This window comes from Sceloporus undulatus, chromosome 1 (assembly GCF_019175285.1).
Source record: "Sceloporus undulatus isolate JIND9_A2432 ecotype Alabama chromosome 1, SceUnd_v1.1, whole genome shotgun sequence".
Lineage (NCBI taxonomy): Eukaryota > Metazoa > Chordata > Lepidosauria > Squamata > Phrynosomatidae > Sceloporus > Sceloporus undulatus.
In genome coordinates this window covers 335,144,820-335,166,368 of record NC_056522.1, presented here as the reverse complement: position 1 = coordinate 335,166,368, position 21,549 = coordinate 335,144,820, and the positions used below count along the sequence as shown (strand labels likewise).

The window sequence follows — 21,549 nt, the reverse complement described above, 5'->3', positions numbered from 1 at the left end:
CTGGCTGGATGCTAAGGGGAAACAGATTAAGCCTAGTGCTAGCAAAAAACTATCTTCCCTAGAAGAAGACTCATCTTCAGGGATGTTTCTTTATATTTATATTTGGCATTGTTGTTGTTAACTACCCTCGAGTCGATCTCGACCCATGGCGACCCTGCTGATGAGACATCTCCGAGACCCTCTGTCCTCCTCTGCTCAACTCATGCAAACTCATGATCTCTTTAATAGAGTCTATTCATCTTGCATGCAGCCTTTCTCTCTTTCTACTTCCCTCTACCTTTCCTAGAATTACTGTTTTTTTCCAATGATTCATGTCTTCTGATGATGTGTCCAAAGTACGACAACTTGAGTTTTGTCATCTTGGCTTCTAAGGAGATTTCTTGCTTGATCTGCTCCAGGACCCATTTGTTGGTCTTTTTGACTGTCCAGAGAATCCTTATTTTTGGAATCCTTAGATTTGGCATAATAAAGCATTTATGTGTATTTTGTATTAATATTTGGGATAATAAACCATTTAATAATGTATGAGCTGTAGAGATTTGTTCAATGATATCACTATGCACTGCTGGTCCCCAAAGCTAACTCTTTCAAAAGAGCCCCTCAAGTTATCTCACAAGCTACACATGCCCCTTCTAAAAACCCAAACTCAAGCATGCTTCAGAGAAAACCTCCAATGCAGCATGAGAAGATACTAGCTAGGAAATCAGTAAAAATCCTAGGTGCACATGTGCAAGATACTGAAGATATCTCTATATCAGGGGTAGGCAACCTTTTTGAGCCAGGGGCCGGGTTGCTGTCCCTCAGACAACTGGGGGGCCGAAGCCAAAAAATAAATAATTAAATATTTTTTTAAAAAAAAAATTAATTAAATAAATAAACCGGGACAAATGTAGGACAGCATTTTCAAATGGTGGACACTTTTTTTTAAAAAAGTGGAGGAAACACAAAAAAATTGCTGATTTTTTTTTAAAAATGTTAATATACATGCATGTTTCCGAGGCGTCTATAGACAATTGCCCCCCTTGCCCTTGCGCGTGAGAGGCCATAGGCCCCGGCGGCAATCGGCGGCAGTACTGGTCTGGGGCCGGTCCCAAGGCCTCGCCGGGCCGCATCCGGCCTGCGGGCCGCAGGTTGCCTACCCCTGCTCTATATCTTCAGCTGTGGCTGAAACCACAACATTTAGCAATGTTTATAAACAGTTTACCATTTGAAGGTTCTCCCTCAGCTCCAGAACTGCTTTTTAAAATGTGTATCCACAGCACAATAGACATTTGATACACAATCTGAGGAGACTACAAATCAAAAACTGTGTTTCTAGCAAGGAATGTTATTTTAAAAAAGCTAGCTTCAGTGAGAACTACAGAGAAAGTCTGCTTTATATGTCTATGGCTGATAAGAAACATAAATGTGGCTTCATAAAATATGTATTTATTTTATGTGACTCTACTAAGCTCTTATAAATCCAGTTATGAAGCTATTACTTCACTCTGGTATGAGTCTACCACACTTACCCTGATCCAATACCATCTGATTTTGGAAGCTAAGCAGGGTCAGGACTGATTAGTACTTGGACAGAAGGCAAGTATGAAACAGCATGTAGGGACAAAGAAAGAATCCCCCTCTCCCTTAAGACTGTGGATAATTAATGTCACATAAGAGTTGACAAAGCTAGGCAAGTTTAAAATGCCATAGGTTATGCTGCTGGAAACGAGAGGACTGGGCCTTTGTGCTTCTCCCATCAATACTTCAACCCTGCCCTTCTTAATCCACAGTTGCCCATTCCACGTGAACCAGGAAACTGTATATTCATGTTCAACAACCATCACTTGATTTATACCCTGCCTTTTCCCCAAGACTGGGGCTCCACAATGATTTTAAACTTTGGTTGAATGCTTATTTAAGATTGTATTCAGTGAATGCACATACAAAGCCACAGTGCTTTGGACACAGTACCTTTGGACACAACTGGAAACTAAGGCGGGTTACAGACGGGCAGGGGAGGACGTCTTGGAGGTGTATTCAGCTGAATGCGGAGCCTCCAGACGGCCCGCCCCGGGGGCGTGCTTCAGGTGTTGGAGCTTCCACACGTGGGGCAGTGAAGACGCCTCACCTGGGTCCGTTTCGGACCCGTAGCTTCCAAACCGCCGCCTCGGAGGACGCTGCAAAAAGAGAAGCAGCTTCCGCACGGGCGGCCCAAACTGCGGCTTTTTTTTTCTTTTGCCGGCTACTGGATGCGCAGCTGCGCAGCTACAGCGCTAAGCAGCGGCAGAAAGCCTGTCTGCGCATTTAAAGTGCCCAAGCCCCTTTAAACTTTCTCTCATCTACGAGGCCATGGAGGCTGGCATCTATGTGCCAGGGAACCCCAGCATCAACATCACAGGCCAGCAGATCAGGCCCCTGATACTGGTTGACTGTGCCTACCCCATTTGGAAGTGGCTCATGACCCCCTTGAAGAGACAGAGAAGAAGGCAGCAGGGGAGACTGTGAGGAATGCTCTGGCAGATTTTTTTCTGACAAGGAGAATCTGAAGGATGGCTCCTGTGCCATCATCTGTGATGTCAGAGTGCATTGTACTGTAATACCACAAGCACATGAATAAATGTATCCCATTATCCACAGTTTGAGTCTGCCTATCATTCCTGATCTGTGCTGTGGGCATGTTTTGCCACGTGCCTGAGGGGGACACACACAAACACACACACACACAAAAGGTCTCCTGGCGCCTGTTTTCCTGGGGCAAAAAGATACATCAGCTCCAACTGCCAATTGCCCCTTTGACAATGTATCAATCCCCCTCAAATTCAAGCTTTCCTAATGGCCCATTTGAATGTATCAATGGGGCACCCAGAGGACATCTATTGGGGGAAAGATTCAAACTGCTCCTCTGAAAGCTTTCATTGGACTAGGACCACCTTGGCCTAACGGCCCAGAGCCGCAGGTGCCCATATATACCCGTGCGCAACTATGCAAGACCCCAGGACGGCGATCAACATGGCAGAGCCACGCAGGAGGGTCCCGGTCCGAATCGCCTACTGGACGGACGAAGAGGTCGGGATCCTCCTGGACTCCCTGATGCCACAGGCAGCCGCGAGGAGGGTGATGGCTAGCACCAACAAGCCCAACCGGGGGCATTTTCTCGAGGCATCTCGTGCCCTCCGAAACCAAGGGTTTCAAAGAACGCTGCACCAATGTAGAGTTAAATTTAAAACTCTGAAGGCAGCGTTCTTCGAAACCCTTGAGGATTTCGGAGAGGCGCCCCCGGTTGACAGGCAGCCACCATTCTTCTCGCGGCTGAAGGACCTGTGGATCAGGGGAGATCGGCCCAGACCGGAAGATCGCCGTCCTCCAGGTAAGCCAGAGCTCCTGCCATGCCCTGTCCTACCCTCCTTGACCCTTCCCTTGCCCTCCTCTCCTTCCTGCATGGTGCCAATGCCATCCCTCCTCTTCCCTTCTGCAGGCGTGCGGCCGAGGCGGAGGCGGAGGGAGGGAGGGCACCCTGCCAGGTCGCCCTCTCCACCATCCTCGGGGGACGAGGATGTCCCCGAGGGTGGCCCACAGCCAGGACCAGCTGCTGTGGCCCCTCCGCAGCCAGAGCAGGCTCCTCTGGCGGCAGGTAGGTCCCCAGGGTGAGGGGTGGGGGTTGCCTGCCTGCAGCCCCCACGACACTTGTGCCCTCGTCTGCCATGCCAGCATGGTAACTTGGGCCTTTCCTTCCTCTTTTGCAGGGCTTGAAGTCCTCGCTGCTGTTGCTGCCGCTGAGGAAGAGGAGCCTGGGCCGAGCCGCCGCCTGCCAGGACAGCCAGGGCACTTGGCCCTCGATGCCAGTGCCCTGGATCGTGTCCTCCAAGCCCGGCAGCAAGGTAAGTGTAGAGGTGAACCCAGGGAAGGGAGTGGGGGCACCCAGAAACCCTGCCTGTGGGAGTGGGTGATGGGCTGCACAGGCTGATCCTAACCATCCTCTTTCTTTTCCCCCCCACAGAGAACCGGACGGAGAGGAGGTTCGCTGCGCTGGAGGAGAAAGTGGACAAGCTGGCGGAGAGAGTCTCCTCCATGGAAGAGACCCTGCAGGAACTCCTCCGCCGGCTTCCCGCCCCACCGCCTCCTCCTCCTCCCTGAAGCAGCTTCCCTCTCCTGCCCCCTCTGCCATCCCCCCTTCACCACCACCCCTTCCCTTTGTAAATACTTGTAAATAAGATTTTTATTGTTATTGTTAATAAAAAACTTTATTTTTAAAAAAAATTTGTGTGGTTAATTATGCGCAACTGCGGTGGTGTGGCTGTGAGTGTAAATGAGGCGCAACTGTGCAGTCTAAAGCTAGGCAGGAGTGGTGTGAGGTAGCAATGTCCAAACTCTGTCCTCCCAGGCGTTTGGACTTCATCTCCCAGAATCCCAGACCACAGGGCAAGGTGGCTGGGGATTCTGGGAGATGAAGTCCAAACGCCTGGAAGGACAGAGTTTGGAGATTGCTGCTTTGGGGACCAGTGAGCCAGGCATGGTGGGAGGAGGGAACATGAAGGGTAGAATAGAGTAGATAGGGCTGGGAGGGAAGACATGCCCTGGGAGGCGAAATGATGTCTTTATGGGACATCATGGGACCTAGTGCCTTGTCAGTGCTCCCTGCCCCTTGATCCCAGGCCCAGGCCCCCTCTAGTTGCCCTTTGCCTTTGGGGGCAAGTTTAGAGGGCATCAAAAGGTCTTGGGCACATTCAAGCTCCGGGGTCTCTTTTTTTTTTTTTTGCCGCATGAGAGGTGCGCAGCTTCGCAGCTGCAGCGCTAAGCAGCGGCGGCAGAAAGCTATGGGCACATTTAAAGTGCCCAAGCCCCTTTAAAACAATGGTGGTCTCCTGCCAGCTGGTGATCAGCTGGTGTTGGCATCCTTGTCCGCTTGCACTTTGCCAGTGTCAGCAGCATCATAGATGCCTCCTCTCCTTTGGTCCCCGCGCTCCTGCTGAATCTGCAATGCGCAGCCACAGCTGTCTCCGCTGCCACCGCTGTCCCCCTGCCATCTCCCCTCACCTCCTTTGTACATATGTCAATATTTACAGTTTTAGCGTTTTTTATTGTTAGGTGAAAATGGCAGAGGAATGTGTGTAGGGGTGCACTTTAAAGTCCAAACTTTCCAAGCAGCGCATGCGTACATGTTGCTCTAGGGTTAGGGTTAGGGTTACGAGGCTTAAAATGCACCGCAGCTGTGCCTCAGCTTCCACAGCTGCATGGCAGCGGACGTTGCAATTAAAGCCTGACTGCAAACTGCGCATGTTCCAAGACCCCAACTCACTATGCGACGGAGCTTTTAAATGGGCAACTTAAAGTAGCGGCGTAGCAATTCTGGTGTACCGGTGCAGCAGCTCTCATGGCTTCTTCCCCTTCTCGATATGTGTCAGCATTCAGGTAGGACTGCTCCAGTTTCTGCAGTTACTCCAGTTTCTGGGACCATATAGCTATAATGTCAGCCGTCTCAGTATGAGACCAAGACGTCCCCCTGCCTTTTTTCGGGGTGCTGGTGGATGGCTGTGCCATCCTGCCTGGTGGCAAAGGGGAGCCGCCACACAGCTGTGCCAGGAGCAGCCAAACTGCCCGTTCCCAGGTGAAAATGGCGCAGGAATGTGTGTAGGGGGTCACTTTAAATCCCAAACTTTCCCTTTTCACTTTCTACAACCAAAACATCCGCCGGCAAAAGTTACAACTTCCCGCAGTTCTAGCAACGCATGCGCACAAGTGGCTCTAGGGTTAGGGTTACGAGGCTTAAAATGCGCCGCAGCTGTGCCTCAGCTTCCACAGCTCCATGGCAGCGGACGTTGCAATTAAAGCTTGACTGCAAACCACGCATGTCCTGGACCCCGACCCATTATGCAACGTAGCTGACACGGAGCTTTTAAACCGGCAACTTATATTTGCGGCGTAGCAATTCTGACGTATCGGTGCAGCAGCTTACAGACGGAGATGCGCAGGTACGTATCAAATCGAAAAGAAGCGGAAAAAAGCAGCACCTTTTTGATGCCGCTTCTTCCCGCTTGGGGCGTGCGGGGGGCGTGTTCATGACGGCATTCAGGGAAAGCCCGTCTGAAGGCTCTACCTTCATGACGTCATGAGTACATCCCTTTTTGCCCGTCTGTAACCCGCCTAAGATCGTAACTGTATTAGCTAGTGTAACTACACCTGTGGCGATGGTGGTGGTGCAGGAGAGACAGTATATGCAGCAGCCCATCAGTGTAGCACCATAAGGCAAGGCAAGGGAGAGGACAGCAGAAAAAGCTATTTCTATCAGGAAAAGAAACTGTCCTGTCAGCTGCCAGCAAGGCACCTTCCCTTTGTGACTGAGGTGGTTTTAATTGCCATCCTACCCACCACTATGCACCCTTCAAGATGGTGCTGACGTAATCAACAGAATCCTGGCCTAAGACAGCAGAAGCCAGATGTCAAAGCCAACAAACAAGGAGAGGTTGGTGGGAGGTGAAGAATGGTAAACTAACATTCATTCTGAGTTTAACAAATTAGTTTATTATGCAAGGTAGAGCCCATCGGAACTGGCTCTTTGGGCAGTGAAGCCATAAGAACAACTGAAAACATATACAACATGTGTCCTTACGTCTCTAGGACACAGAACAAGCCTGCATCCTGGTATAGACCTCCATCTCTACCCTACCAAAAAGCTTACTAGAAGTTATGAAAAGAAGCATTTGAGAGTTTAAAATGAACAGATTTAAATGTTTTTGTTAGCATTTCACTTCTACCCAGGCCCTGCAGGATGCACCTAATTGAGTCAACAACAACCACTTCATGCACTTACCTGCCACTTTTGTTCGGATTTGCATGTTTTCTTGCAGAGCTGCCAGTGGTTCCAAGTACTCTGGTGCCTTTCCCGCAATGACCTCCTGCAGTTTTGCATCCACTTGGCTTAATCTCTCCTTGTAAAGTCTTAACATAATGAAGATGAAGATGGAGTGCATTATATTAAAAACACGCAGAGAACAGTGTATATTAACATTTCTAAGAACCCCTTTCCCCAGTTGCCACTGGCCATAACTCAGCAAATCATTAAGCCTGTCGAGACAGTAGAAATTAACCATAGTTAAAAACAGACTGTGCTGTACAATAAGCTATGCCCATTTACACATCATTTTGGTTGGATCCAGATTTAAAACAAGGATAGCTGGAAAAGCTCCTTCTCCCTGAGAATGGCATTTGATCCAGCAGAGGGATTGTCCTGGTAGAATGAGATGTGGAGGTGAGTCATCCTTTTTACTGTAGTGACTTGACCCTCTCAAAACAAAACAAAACAAAACCCAACTCTAAGAGAGCATAAATAGCTCAGGAATGCTATATAAATAGCTTCCAACTAGCAAGAGCATCCTTTGAGCAGAATTCTATTGAGAAGATGCTCCTGCCACAAACAAACAAAGTCTAAATCGAAGCCTATGGCTGAACTACTGCATCAAAGAGTCAAAGTGCAACTTTATATTCATGGAGCTGTACCTTGGTTATGCTGTATATCATGTGCCTTCAAGTCATTTCAGTCTTATGGTGACCCTAAGGTAAACCTCAGCAAGGTTTGTTCAGAAGGAGTTTGCCATTGCCCACCTCTGAGACTGAGAGAGTGTGACTTGCCCAAGACACCTAGTGGATTTTTATGGCTGAGTGGGGATTTGTGCCTTGGTCTCTTGGAGCCCTAGTTCAACCCTCAAACCACAATATGATGTTTGTTGGCTCTCTTTGATCCTGCTAGACCATCTTGTTAAAGATGCAACGATGTACCAACATGCAATCAATACTCCGTGTGCAACAATGCACAATGATGTGCAATGGCACCATATGGATAATTCTACCTTCAGCTGAATATGGACTCAGCTAGGGAAGTTCAACTGCATATGTAAGAATTTACAAACTGATAAGATGCCAGCCAGTTACTTGAGTCTTAGCAGTTGGTCTCAGGCAGCAGACATCATCAAGTGTCATCAGTGGGAATGGAAGTTTCATTCATTTATTTTCTTGGGTTTTTTTTTTGGGGGGGGGGTTGTTTGTTTGTTTTGCATTTATTTATTTATTTTTGTTCTTTCAGGTAGGAAGATGCATTTGTGAGATTTTCTGCCTTAAGACTCAATCTAACTTGCCTGCTTATGGATATTTACACCTGGACTTGGAAAGTTAGGAAGGTATCATTTGCCACTTTGCAACACCTGGGCAACACCTGGAAATTAGATTATATGCACCTTCTAAGAGCAGAATCCTTTTGCAAGCATAAGGCAGATTGTGAATTTAAGCCTACAACAGAATTATCTGAGATATTTTCATGTGATCATTGTAATGTCATAGACTGGTGTTGGAAAATGTTGTTTGGTTTATTGGTTATATATTAAACCATAAGGTAAGAAGCTGTTGGGGGGGAGGAAAGTATAATCTGCTGTGTTATGTTTAACTTCTGTAAATAAAAAGTTGTTTTTGTTTTATACACATTTGGTTTCCAGAAACACTATCTATCAGAGATCATGGATTCAGACAACATGTCTGTAGTGGCAGCATTCAATATAGAGGGGTGGTATAACCTTCATAGGTATCTTGAGGGAATTTAGATGGTCTCACACAAGGGGGACAGGAGGAAGTCATTGCCACTGGTGGCAGAAGTAGAGATAAGGAAAGTCCTCACTCTTGATAATTGTACTGAACACTATGGAAGTCATCATATTTGATGGGTTAAAGGGTAGACAAGCCACATTTGACCACAGTGGTGTGATTGCCTGAGAGGAACCCTCACAACTGGTGCCACTGGTAGGTTTGCCCAAGTGGAAAATCCCACAATTGGTGAGACTTGAAAACTCCCACAGTTATACTACATGGCTTGTGTAAGGTAGCAATTGAGAATGTCTGTAGACATTCTCACAGCCCTACAGCATGGGTATAAACATATGTACCAAACTATTCAAACATAGAGCTGAAAACAGGAATGGTCTTCTGCTGAAAGGGCTCTGCTCATAGATGGTTGTCCACCTGATTTCCAGAGATTCCCTGGAACTATACTTCAGTCTATTAAACAGGGAACACAATTATCTGTAGACCATTTTAGCTGAGGGAGGTGTCATGAGGGCAATGAGCATGAAAACTCCCTTCTGCCTGCTTGGTTGCATACCCCTAATCTGGATCAACCCACTGGTTGAACACAACTGTAGTTTGCAAAGTGCTACAGTTCAAAGGTGCTTTGCATGCAAAACCTCCCAGACTTGACATGCAGTATTGCCAAGCAGGACCAAGAAAAACTCCTGTGTGAAACCCTTGAAAGATATTGATTGGCAGTCAGTGCAGACAATATTAAGGCTGCAATCCTATACATAACAACTTTGCAGAAAGTCTCACTGAGCGCAGCAGAACTTATGGCTGAGTAAACAGGCACAAACTGTACAGTTCAATTGTATGAGTCAGTTTTAATTAGCTTCCAATTAATTTTTTTAAATTGAAATTTTAAGGTGCATCAAGCAGAGATACGCGTGAAACAACAGCAAAAGGAGAAGCAGTTATACTCTGAGAATTAAGAAGCAGGGTGCTTCTGGGAACATGTTTAGCCCAAGAATTTGTTTGTATTGCTCCAGAACAAACCTTGCAGTTCTTTACCATATGATCAATTTTATGGTTTTTCTCCAAGTTTTCAATGTTCCATAAACCAGAATATATGACTTATATTTGGGGAGGAGCCTTCATGTTGTAGATATTCTTAAACAGCAGGAAGTCAGAAACATTTCCAATTTTACATTTGCAGATCCAGAGATCTGCTGGTAGATTCCAACCTGCCATACACACTCTTGTTTTACAGAACAAATGGGGAAAACTATGGGCTATATGTTGAACTGGCCCCCATGGACCAATGTTTTGGGGACAAAATGCCCCCAAATACACCCAACATCTTCTAGAAAGTTTATGGGGCACTTTCTTCACCTTTCTGACCTCCCGCCGTGCTATTTTAGACACACATCCTGTTGGATAAAAGACTTTTCCCAGCCCTAAAATGGCCCCGAACAAGGTGAAACTGCGTCCAACACCTGCTAAGGGTTCTGGGAGTATCTTTGAGCAAAAAACATTGGAAAGAATGCGGGGGGGGGGGGGGGGGTTGGCACTCCAAGGCCCCTTTAGGGTTTCATATTGCCCCATAGCCCTGACAGTTGCCCACCCATTTCATATACAATGCAATAATAAGCCAGAATTACAAACAGAATGGAATGCAAAGAAAATGCTAAGTCACTATCTTACTTACTGGTCTTTAAGATCTGTAAATTGTTTTTCAAGATTGGACATCTCATCTAAACACTCCATTCTTCTTCTTTCGCAGTCTTCATCATCCATTTCTGAGAAGAGAATCAGGCTTTGTAAGAATACATCAGAAGAACTGGTTTCTCTCTTTAAACCTATTTTGCAGAATTTATGGCCACACTGATCAAATTAAGACAGCTAACGTTCTGAATGATGAGGCTGCAAGAAGTAATCTCTGACAGCCTTCTTAAACTGTTGAAAAACAGATCTAGCACATGAAATCAAAATCAAAGCTTGACTTCTTTTATATAATTCATCTTGGAAAGGAGCTCAACTTGCATTTGCTCAAGTTTTGCACTTCATCTCACAACAAAATATTTTAATATTTTAAAGTATAGTCTAAAAGGAGTCATGTTGTTAATATTAGATATGGTATTGGCCTTGGTAAATAAATTCATATCAAGACAATTTTAAATCTCTCTTTTAATATTAATGTTTTTTCTGAAAAAGAACGCATACTAAATGGTTGTATGAACACTGAAAGTTCTGTATAACAATTTGCTACTAAATAATTTATTTTATAAAACCTAGGACCAGGATCCTAGTACCGTGGTGCTGAACCTATGGCACACGTGCCATCTCTGGCACGCAAAGCTATTTTGGAGGGCACACGGAGAGACGGGAAGGCAGGGCCTCTTCCTCCTCTCCCCCCCCCCCACCTTCCCAGGCCTTTAGCTGTCTCCGGGGAAGTCCCACCCCAGAAGTTCTGCCCCTGGAAGGCAGACGTCCTGACCCCAGAGCATGGAAGTCCCACCCCCCCTGGAGGTTCCACCCCCAGCTCCAGGTAACACTTTGTGTTTGGGCACTCAGTCCCTAAAAGGTTCACTGTCCTAGGACACAACCCCATGTGCTGTGTAAAAAAGCCTGCTTAGAAACAAGACACAAACTATAAGATAATTCAATTAAATATTTTAGTGTTCAACACTTTAAAGCAGCATAATTCTGATATGTAAATGTTTACTTAGTGTGTGTGACCTGTTTGCAGCACTGGGCTGGAAATACCATCAACAGAAACGCTTTCTAGAGTTCCTGGACAAGAGAAGCACAGTCCTAGCAAAGGCATGCTCTCTAGACTGGCTTAGGAGACTTTGAACAGAGGGTGGGTTGTTACAAATACTCTGCACTGCACATCAAAATAGCATGATTAGAGAGAGAGAGAGAGAGAGAGAGAGATGCACATTGCATTTGACTAGTGGTATATATGTCAATAAATATTCATTTATTTGTGACTCATCATGACAACCTTGGCAGCCATTTTGTGACAGACTCGCAGAATTCCACATGTACCAACTGGTCTAAAGAGGTCGAGGATCCTCAGGAAAGTTGTTATGCTCTTAAAAGAATTGGTGCCCAGGCCTATGAACAACAAATCTAGATATACTTTAAATATGGTAATATATCTAGGTCAGAGCTTAGAGATTTGTGGATTAATGCTAATGCTATATGATGTTAGCATTGCTAAAATTGCTAAGAGCCCAAAAGTGGCTAGCACCTGCCCATATATGCTGAAAAATAATATTTTAAAACAACATGAAACATTAATCATTACTTATCCGGCTAATAAAGCTGTCATTTAACAAGTAAAAATGTCAACATTTAACATAATTGTTTAAAATAACTAATGACTACTGGGCAGGAAACTACTTTACTAAATATGCAAATAATTATTAGGGTTTATTTAAATTTCAGAGAGGACAAAACAATTTATTTTTCACCCAAATCTTAACAAATAAAATAAATTTGATTAATTTGCATCACACTCTGACATCATCTTAAACCAGTAGTTCCTCTTCGGTTACAAATAATTTGCAATTTGGACTGGATGGCCCTTGTGATCTCTTCCAACTCTATGATTCTATGAATGGTTAATAGCTTATTTCCATTAGCCTCTCTCTCACACATCAAATATCAAATTCTGCTGCAAAGGCAAGTTACAAAAAAAGCAAGCCAACCAAGAACAAATGGGAGGGTCATCCCATCACTCCCTAATCCCAACTGCTATCCAGATCCAAAATATAAGCAACTATACTTTAACATGTTACCTTATTCTCTAATTAATATTACCACAGTGAATTAAAAATAAAAATGAAGTGATGCACAATTCCAATGTGTGTATATTTCAAAACAGTAGGTAGATAGTAGAGCTGGAGGAGGTAAAGAGTACTGCTGTTTAGATATTGTAAAGCTGCAGCTCCCATCAGTCCTAGCAAGTAACACAATATTCATCCTTGAAGTTGAAGAAGGGACAAGAAGGTTAGTAAGAATAATAAAAAGGAAGTACTGTACCCAAGTCATGCTCTGGGATTTAACCCAAGTCATGCTCTGGACATAGGGATAAGAGGGAGTTAGGACTGGTCAATATGGACAGAGGTCAGAAGCAGATGAAAAGGGAAAGCTGGCTTACTCCTGGAGTTTCCCAAAGGTGAGGAGAACCCACTGACCACACTACTGGCTCCCACAATGGCTGACAGCTGATACACAGTCTACACAACATCCTCCCTCCTGCTGTGAGGAATGACCTGCCAAATGGAGCATTCACTGCTCCACAATGCACCATTATTATTTTTTCAATTCTATTCCAAATACATACTGTACACGGGATTGCATGGATGCTCTACTGGCATGTGCCAATCAGCCCCCATGCTACCTAGCTGCCAGCCCACTGGATACCCCACACATAGCTGCTCAGTCGCACGACTTGACTGACTGACCTGCATATCCATGCACCTAAAGACACACAGGCATAGCATGATCATGCCACCCCCACTCCCCCACCCCCGTTACACAGACCCTGTATCCCCTGTCTCCCCATGGCCCCCTATTGGACCAGCCAGTTTGTTAATGTTTCTAGTAAATCCATTGTATTTTTGGTAAGCAGACTCTTTGTCATCATTTCACTCCAGCATCTGGTTCAGGATACCAAGGCGTCATACTTATGGTTCACAACACTATTTATCATCTAGAACACCAAGGTGATATATGGAATGCACAGACTGGGTGACTTTTTTAACAGTTAGTAAACAAGTTAATGAAAGAAGGGGTGGTGGTGGCTGTCAGCCATATTATGATACTATGGCCTCATCCCCTGGCCAGAATAGAGGAACAAATGCAGATTTTAAGCTGTTACCCTAGATAACTACTTCATTGCAAAAATGCAGCTTCTGTTGTGAAGCAAACATTTTGTTCTGAATGACTGAGACATGTTGCTTATTTACTTGGGAGTAAGTGAAAGGAGATCACAGGATGCAGACAGAGAAATTTTCTAGCTTACTGCGTTCCACTCTTATAGTGCTGCCATTCCACTTTAACTGCTTTGGCTGCCTCCTGTTGCATTCTGGGATTTGTAGTTGAGGGAGAGGCACTTAGAATTCTCAGCTAGAGAGCTCTTAGGCCTCACTGAATTACAAGCCTCAGAATACAACAGCAGGCAGCCAGAGCAGTAAACGTGGAATAACAGCACTATAAAAGGTAGTGCAGTAATGTGGTCTGTTGTTATTTTCAAAAGGAGATATGCATGTGTGTGGCATATATGCATACTGAGCAAATGCTAACACATATTGGGGGCTGGGAGAGAAAGGGAAGAAAAATACTGCAAATAACAATGGGTTTGTTGTGGGTTTTTCAGGCTATGAGGTTGTATTCTAGAAGAGTTTATTCCTGAAGTTTAGCCAGCAAGATGCCAGCCACAGCCTCATGGCTCAAAAACCCCACAAAAAAAGTAGGGATGCCAGCCATTAAAACCTTCGACTTCACAATAATGGGTTTGGCTAAAGTCCTGCAAGGAACTATGGGTTTTGTCACAATTAAAAGACTCCTCCTTTCAGTTGAGTAGAATGCAATCTGGTGACAGGTAATATGCAGGAGTTCAGATTTTTCACATAGCAAGTGCAGAAAATTACCCCATTTTTACCAGAATATACATGGAAATCTGCAGAAATGTGCATTATTGCATGTGTGGCCATTCACAGGGAATGCTGTGGATATAGTATATCTTGATTTCAGTAAGGCCTTTGACAGGGTTCCCCATGACATTCTTACAAACAAGCTTGTAAAATGTGGGCTAGACAAGGCAACTGTTACAAGGATTTGTAATTGGTTGACCGGCCAAACCCAAAGGGTGCTCAACAACGGCACCATTTCATCCTGGAGAGAAGTGATCAGTGGAGTCCCACAGGGCTCTGTCCTGGGCCCAGTACTGTTCAACATCTTTATCAATGACTTGGAGGAAAAAAATTGGGGGAATACTTATCAAATTTGCAGATGACACCAAATTAGGAGGAATAGCTAATACTCCAGAGGACAGGATCAAAATTCAAAATGACCTGAATGGACTAGAAAGCTGGGCCACAGCTAACAAAATGAACTTCAACAGGGAGAAATGTAAAGTACTGCACTTAGGGCGAAAAAATGAAATGCACAGATATAGGATGGAGGACACCTGGCTTAAGGAGACAACATGTGAAAGGGATCTAGGAGTCCAAGTAGACCACAAGTTGAACTTGAGTCAACAGTGCCATGCGGCAGCTAACAAGGCCAATGCGATTTTAGGCTGCATCAATAGAAGTATAGTGTCTAGATCAAGGGAAGTAAAAGTGCCACTATATTCTGCTCTGGTCAGGCCCCACCTGGAATATTGTGTCCAGTTCTGGGCGCCACAATTCAAAAAGTACATTGAGAAACTGGAGCGTGTCCAAAGGAGGGTGACTAAAATGGTGAAGGGTCTAGAAACCAAGCCCAATGAGGAACGTCTTAGGGAGCTGGGGATGTTTAGCCTGGAGAAAAGAAGGTTAAGAGGCGATATGATAGCCGTGTTTAAATATTTGAAGGGATGTCATATTGAGGAGGGAGCAAGCTTGTTTTCTGCTGCTCCAGAGAATAGGACCAGGAACAATGGATCCAAGCTGCAGGAAAAGAGATTCCACCTCAACATTAGGAGGAACTTCCTGACAGTAAGGGCTGTTCGACAGTGGAACACACTTCCTTGGAGTGTGGTGGAGTCTCCCTCCTTGGAGGTCTTCAAACGGAGGCTGGATGACCATCGGTCGGGGATGCTTTGATCTGGATTTCCTGCATGGCAGGGGGTTGGACTGGATGGCCCTTGCGGTCTCTTCCAACTCTATGATTCTATGATTTTCTTTGCAGGGATTCTGACGATTGTACATTTTTGGCAGAGGGAGTGTGAACAGATGCGAATAGATGTGACGACCATTTACTGTCGATGCAAGTGTGAGAAAATAAAATTATTATTTTATTTATTTATTTATTTATATCCCACCACTCTATGAAAGGATCTGAAAAATAATCTAACAAGTTCAAGAGGAATCATAGACTCCTAGAGCTGGAAGATAATACAAGCACTATCCAGTTCAGCCCCCTGGAATTCACACAATCAAAGCACTCCCAACAGATGGCCATCCAACCTCTATTTAAAAACCTCCAAAAAAGGAGACTCACCCACACTCTGAGGGAACGTATTTCACTGTGAAACAACTCTTACCATCAGGACATTCTTCCTAAAGATGGAATCTCTTTTCCTGTAGCTTGCATCCATTGCTCCTTGTTCTGTTCTCTGAAGCAGCAGAAAACAAGCTTGTTCCATCCCCAACATGACATTCCTTCAAATATTTAAATATGGCTATCATGTCACTCTCAAGGACATGGGAATGCCACTACATTTGATAGTCCTGATGACACACCTGTACTTAGGAGAAGAGGCTACTGTTAGAACAGAATCTGGAGAAACACTGGCTCCCAATCAGCAAAGCTGAATTTGCAGGATCTAAGCAGAGTAATGGATGATGGGGGATATTGGAAATGCCTAATCCACAGGATCACCATCAATTGGGGTCGACTTGGAGGCAGTTAACAACAACAACAACAACAACAACAACAAGATGTTGTGCCTTAACTCACTTTTCCAGGCTAAACAAGTCCAACTCCCTAAGTCACTTCTCATAGAGATCTTACCAGATCTTTCACCATTTTGGACACCCTCCTGTGGACATGCTCCAGCTTGTCCACATCCTTATTGAATTGAGGTGCCCAGAACTGGACACAGTATTCCAGGTGAGGCCTGACCAAAGCAGAACAGACTAGTACTATAACTTCCCTCTACCCAGACATTAGTTGTGTCCCCTCCACCCACCCACCCACCCTAGAACAGCCATGCAGATTAATCCACAAGGAACAAGTCCCTTTAAACCTCTGCTATCCTGCCTGCCCACATATCCTTCTATGCAAAGTGATCATGACCTTTGAGCTTTTAATCTTAAAGACCTATTTGCACACTGCTATTCCTGACTAACAGAGCTGTGTCTCTGAATTGTACCCACACATCCATGTGTCAATGGATGTGAGGCACCCCCAACAGGCTGAACAATAATAATAATATTTACAGTTGGCCCTTGGTATCAGTGGTGGATCCATTCTGGACTCCTCTGTGGATACCAAAATCTGCAGATGCTCAAGCCCGCGTTGCCCCCAATGGCAGCATGTGCATACAGCCACCATTAGGGACAGCCATCATTGTCCTGTGGCGGCACGTGCATTGGCCAAGCTGCCATTGGGGCCAATGGAATTTAATGGTGGCATGGCTGCATGCACACACTACCACAGGACAATGAGGGCTGTCTTAATAGCAGCGCAACTATGTGCACCCGCCACCATTGGGGACAATTGAAATGGTCAATTATGCACTATTTCATTGTCCTTTTTACAGTGAAGCCCATAAAGACCTGATCACCCCAATCTTTCTTAAAAAACAGGGGCGATCTGAAACTTTTTAGTTAAAATATCTTTTGTCCGACTGTAACTCACAAATACAGTGCGTCTTTTTTTATGCGGGGGGATCCGTTCCAGCTCCCCCCCCCCAAGTAAAAAAAATGCATATGCTCGATCCTCATTGAAAATAATGGGGCTCGTGCATGGCGCAGTGGCATGGTGGTGCAGCGGCGCGCACGCACCACAGGCACACACCCCATTATTCTTAATGAGACATGTCGCCCCATGTGCTTCCGCGGACTCCCTAGCAGCTTTTAGCATATGCTGAAAGCCGCATATGGTGCTTCCGTGTATGATGTGGGCGCACTGTAACTTGTAAAGTGGCACAATTTTGTGCATCTGCAATTACTTGCAGAAAAAGCAAAATTAATTCTAAGTTAGCAGAGCATATTATGCCTGAGTTACCTTAATCCTATCAACAGAAGTTGTTCCTTATTCTTATTTTAATTCATTTTATTGTTGACTTAATCTGTTTTATCTTCTCAGTGGGCAGATTTTATCCTCCTGTAACCAACCCTAAGAATGTATGGTTTTACTGTATTGCTTTTTAATTTAATACTAACATATTATTATTAATACATTATTTTTAACCTTACTGTTTCAATGTTGTTATTTTTGTTTGTTTCTTTCTTTCTTTCTTTCATGCTGGTCTTTGACAGTAATAAAGTATATTCTATTCTAATGTGGGCTTGTCATCTGTGGAAGCTTGAACCATGGATACCGAGGACTCACTGTATTTCTTATCCGCCTCTCCCTACGGATCAAGGTGGGGGACAACAATGAACAACAAACATCAGTTAAAACACACATGAATTTAAATAGACAAATAAGATGTATACATATTAAAGCAAACCACATTTAATATTTATTATATTTAAAAAGCCTGCCAGAAGGGACTGGCCTTAATGCTGGTTTAAATTCAGAGCATTGAGCTGTCAAAACTCTTCTGACAGGTTATTCCACAGTCTAGGGGTGGCTGAAGAAAAAGTACTCTGGCTGACATTTGACAACCTTGTCCTGGCTGACAAGAGCAAACGTCCGCCAGAGGACCTGAGTGTATAAGGTGGATATTATGGGAGGAGATGATCCTGTAGATAACCTGGAAACAAACCATTTAGGCCTTTAAAAGTAATAACTGGCAGCCAGTGGAGTGATTTTGATATTGGTGTAATCGTTTGAGTGTGGGGCTTTGGTGGCACAGTGGTTAAATGCCCCCTGACCCTGGGTGTTTTCATTTGCACTTGCTGGGTCTTGCTTTTGGTGTTTTTCAGGACTGGTAGGCAAACTAGGGCAGGATACAGACCACCCAAAAGGGTGGTCTGCCGCCGCCCTAGTTTGCTGCGCGAGGGAGCCTCAGCAGACAAACCACGCAGCTCCCTCACGCAGCAAAAAGGACCCGCAAAAAGCAGGTTCTTTTTGTGGTGCCGTTGTGACGCCGCAAGGCACCAATGGCACACTTGTGGCATCATAAAGGCACCGAGACATGCGGACACTAGGCGTCCATCACATCAAAATGGCGGCGTCCATATGTACAGGGCGCCGCCATTTTGACGCCCTCATCACGTGCGAGGGGCGTCTGAAAGCGCCGCCCCTCGAATGTGACAACAGTGCCCCATAGAGCCCATCTATCGAGTGCCTTGGTTTACTTTACTTTCCTGCTAAAGTTGTCTAGGTGTTTCTGGATTTGAACGGCTTCCCTGTGCATTCTGACCTGATAGTTGTTGGCATGGTCCAGAATTTCAGTGTTTTCAAATAGTATTTTACTCCCAGAATGGCTTGTAACGTGTTCTGCTACTGCTGATTTTTCTGACTAACTCAGTCTGCAGTGTCTCTCATGTTCTTTGATTTGTGTTCAAATACTGTGTCGAGAGTCAAGAGTTTATTCCTGACATTTCGCTGGCATCTGTGGCTGGCATCTTCAGAGAATGCTGGCATGGAAGTGAGTGGGGTATATATATGCTGTGTGACTCTAGGTTGGGAGGAGTAGTTTACATGTTAATCTGTATATTGTTCTGTTGTTCAATGGCCAGGCCTGAGGGTGGGAGGATATGCAAGGAGGATTATTGTCTCTTTAATTAGTGATCATTGTCTGCTGAGAAACCCCCTCACTCTGGGTGGTTTTCATTTGCATTTGTTGGGTCTTGATTTTGGTGTTTTTCAGCACTGGCAGCCAAATCCTGGGTGGTTTTTATTTGAATTTTTATTTGGATCAGGGCTTTTCCTAGCAGATAATGGACCACTAATTAAGCAGACACAACTCCTCCTTGCATATCCTCCCACCCTGAGGCCATGCCATTAAAAAACAGAACAAGACACAGATTAACATAGAAATCACTCCTTCCAATCTAGAGTCACACAGTACATATACATATCCAACTCTCTTCCATGCCAGCGTTCTCCAAAGATGCCAGCCACAGATGCCGGCGAAATGTCAGGAATAAGATCTTCTAGAACAAGGTCACATAGCCTGAAAAACCCACAAAAAACTATTAGCACTGTAACATCGACAGCAAAAGATGTCAGGGATGGCTCTTTGGGGGGAAATCACGTAATTACACGAAACGATTCCACATGATGCCACACAACACCCGCCATTAAAGTAGTCATGGATGCCGGCCATGAAAGCCTTTGATTTTACATTATACAGTGATAGGTTTCCAAACTTGGTGCAGAGGTAGAGTGCAAGGCACAAGTCCAGTGTATGGCACAGATATAGGATGGCGGACACTTGGCTTAAGGAGACTACAGTACAGGTGAAAGGGATCTAGGAATCCAAATGGACCCCAGGTTGAACATGAGTCAATAGTGCGATGCGGCAGCTAAAAAGGCCAATGCGATTTTAGGCTGCATCAACTGAAGTATAGTGTCTAGATCAATGGAAGTAATAGTGCCACTGTATTCTGCTCTGGTCAGGCCCCACCTGGAATATTGTGTCCAGTTCTGGGCACCACAATTCAAAAAGGACATTGAGAAACTGGAGCGTGTCCAAAGGAGGGAGACTAAAATGGTGAAAGGTCTGGAAACCATGTCCTATGAGGAACGACTTAGGGAGCAGGGGATGTTTAGCCTGGAGAAGAGAAGTTTAAGAGGTGATATGATAGCCCTGCTTAAATACTTGAAGGGATGTCATGTTGAAGAGGGAGCAAGCTTGTTTTCTGATGCTCCAGAGAACAGGACCCGGAGCAATGGATGCAAGCTCCAGGAAAGGAGATTCCACCTCAACATTAGGAAGACCTTCCTGACAGTAAGGGCTGTTCGACAGTGGAACAAACTCCCTCGGAGTGTAGTGGAATCCCCTCCTTGGAGGTCTTTAAGCAGAGGCTGGATGGCCATCTGTCGGGGAAGCTTTGACTGAGAGTTCCTGCATGGCAGAATAAAGGGGTTGGACTGGATGGCCCTTGCGGTCTCTTCCAACTCTATGATTTTATGATTGCAGCCTTGAAGGAAAGTTTGGACGGTGAGGAGGAGGAAAGAGCACTAACTCTTTCCCAATTTCAAAACAAAACACGAACAAACCCCACATCTTCCACCAGGGCTTTGCTTACAGACAGAGCACCCTGAGAAACCCACGCGTGGAGTGTGTGTTTGTGTGAATTGGGTGGAAAGGGCTTCCCCAGAAAGGAAAGGAAGCCTTCCAGCTCTGAGGAGAAGAAAAGCCCCCTCAGTGTTAGGACTCCCAGGACAGGGCTTGAGGAGGAAAGCCCCCCACGCGTGACATGACCCACTCGTGACGAGGGAGAAGGGGAAAGCGGGGCTCCAGGCGTCTCGGGAGAAGAAGGCAGGCAGCAGGGAGGCGGCTGGTGCTGCTCAATCCCCCCACGCACCCACGGTCTCGCGTGGACCCTTTTCCCGCCTCTCACCGGAGCTGTCTCCCTCCTCGGAGACGGAGGAGCTCTCGGACTCCTCCTCCTCGGAGCTGCTGCCCTCGTTCTCCCCGTAGTCCACCTCCATCTCGTCGTGGTTGCTCTCCTTCTTCTCCCGCGAGTGGACCGGCATCGCGCCGCAGCCCAGCCCCTCCACGAAACCCCCGCCGCAACCTAACCCGCCGCCACGGCCACGGCGCTCGCTCATTGGTCGGCGGCGCCCCGGGGGGAGGGACGCGAACCCCGAACGACGCGCGGGGCGGGGCTTCTTCGCGCCGCGGAGCATCCTGGGAGCTGTAGTCTAGAGTGTGAGGCGGGGGAAAGGGAGAGGATGAAGCAGCGGTCCCTCAACTGTCCCCTTTAAGGGATTTTGGACTTCAGCTCCCAGAAGCCTCAGCCATGTTGGCCAATGGTGTGGGATTGTGGGAGCTGAAGTCCAACAGCTCTTAAAGGGGACAGTTTGGGGAGCATTGGGATAAAGGGAGGGAAGGCGACGCATGCGCTGAAAGGCTCCCTTGAATGAGGGGCTTGTTTAAAAGTGGCTGTGTTTAGTCGGGAGGAATTGGAGAAGCTTTTCAGGGCTGGAAGAACAGTGAAGGAGGAGCCGCCT

The 21,549-nt window shown here is 45.8% G+C and overlaps 1 protein-coding gene across 3 annotated transcripts in view; it reads right to left on the bottom strand.

The window, feature by feature from the left end:
• The window catches only part of BRMS1L (BRMS1 like transcriptional repressor), a 36,328-nt gene extending 15,194 nt beyond the window's left edge, over window positions 1–21,134 (bottom strand). For 2 of the 3 annotated variants that reach the window (XM_042446318.1, XM_042446320.1), the window contains exons 1-3: window positions 20,937–21,134; window positions 10,241–10,331; window positions 6,791–6,918 (exon numbers count right to left, since the gene is read on the bottom strand). In XM_042446318.1, the coding sequence (XP_042302252.1) occupies window positions 6,791–6,918; window positions 10,241–10,331; window positions 20,937–21,072 (355 nt within the window). In that variant the 5' untranslated portion in view covers window positions 21,073–21,134. Of the gene's footprint in view, window positions 1–6,790; window positions 6,919–10,240; window positions 10,332–17,672; window positions 17,831–20,936 lie in introns of all 3 variants that reach the window. The other variant, XM_042446321.1, reaches the window with a different exon arrangement.
• Window positions 21,135–21,549: the final 415 nt, after the last annotated feature.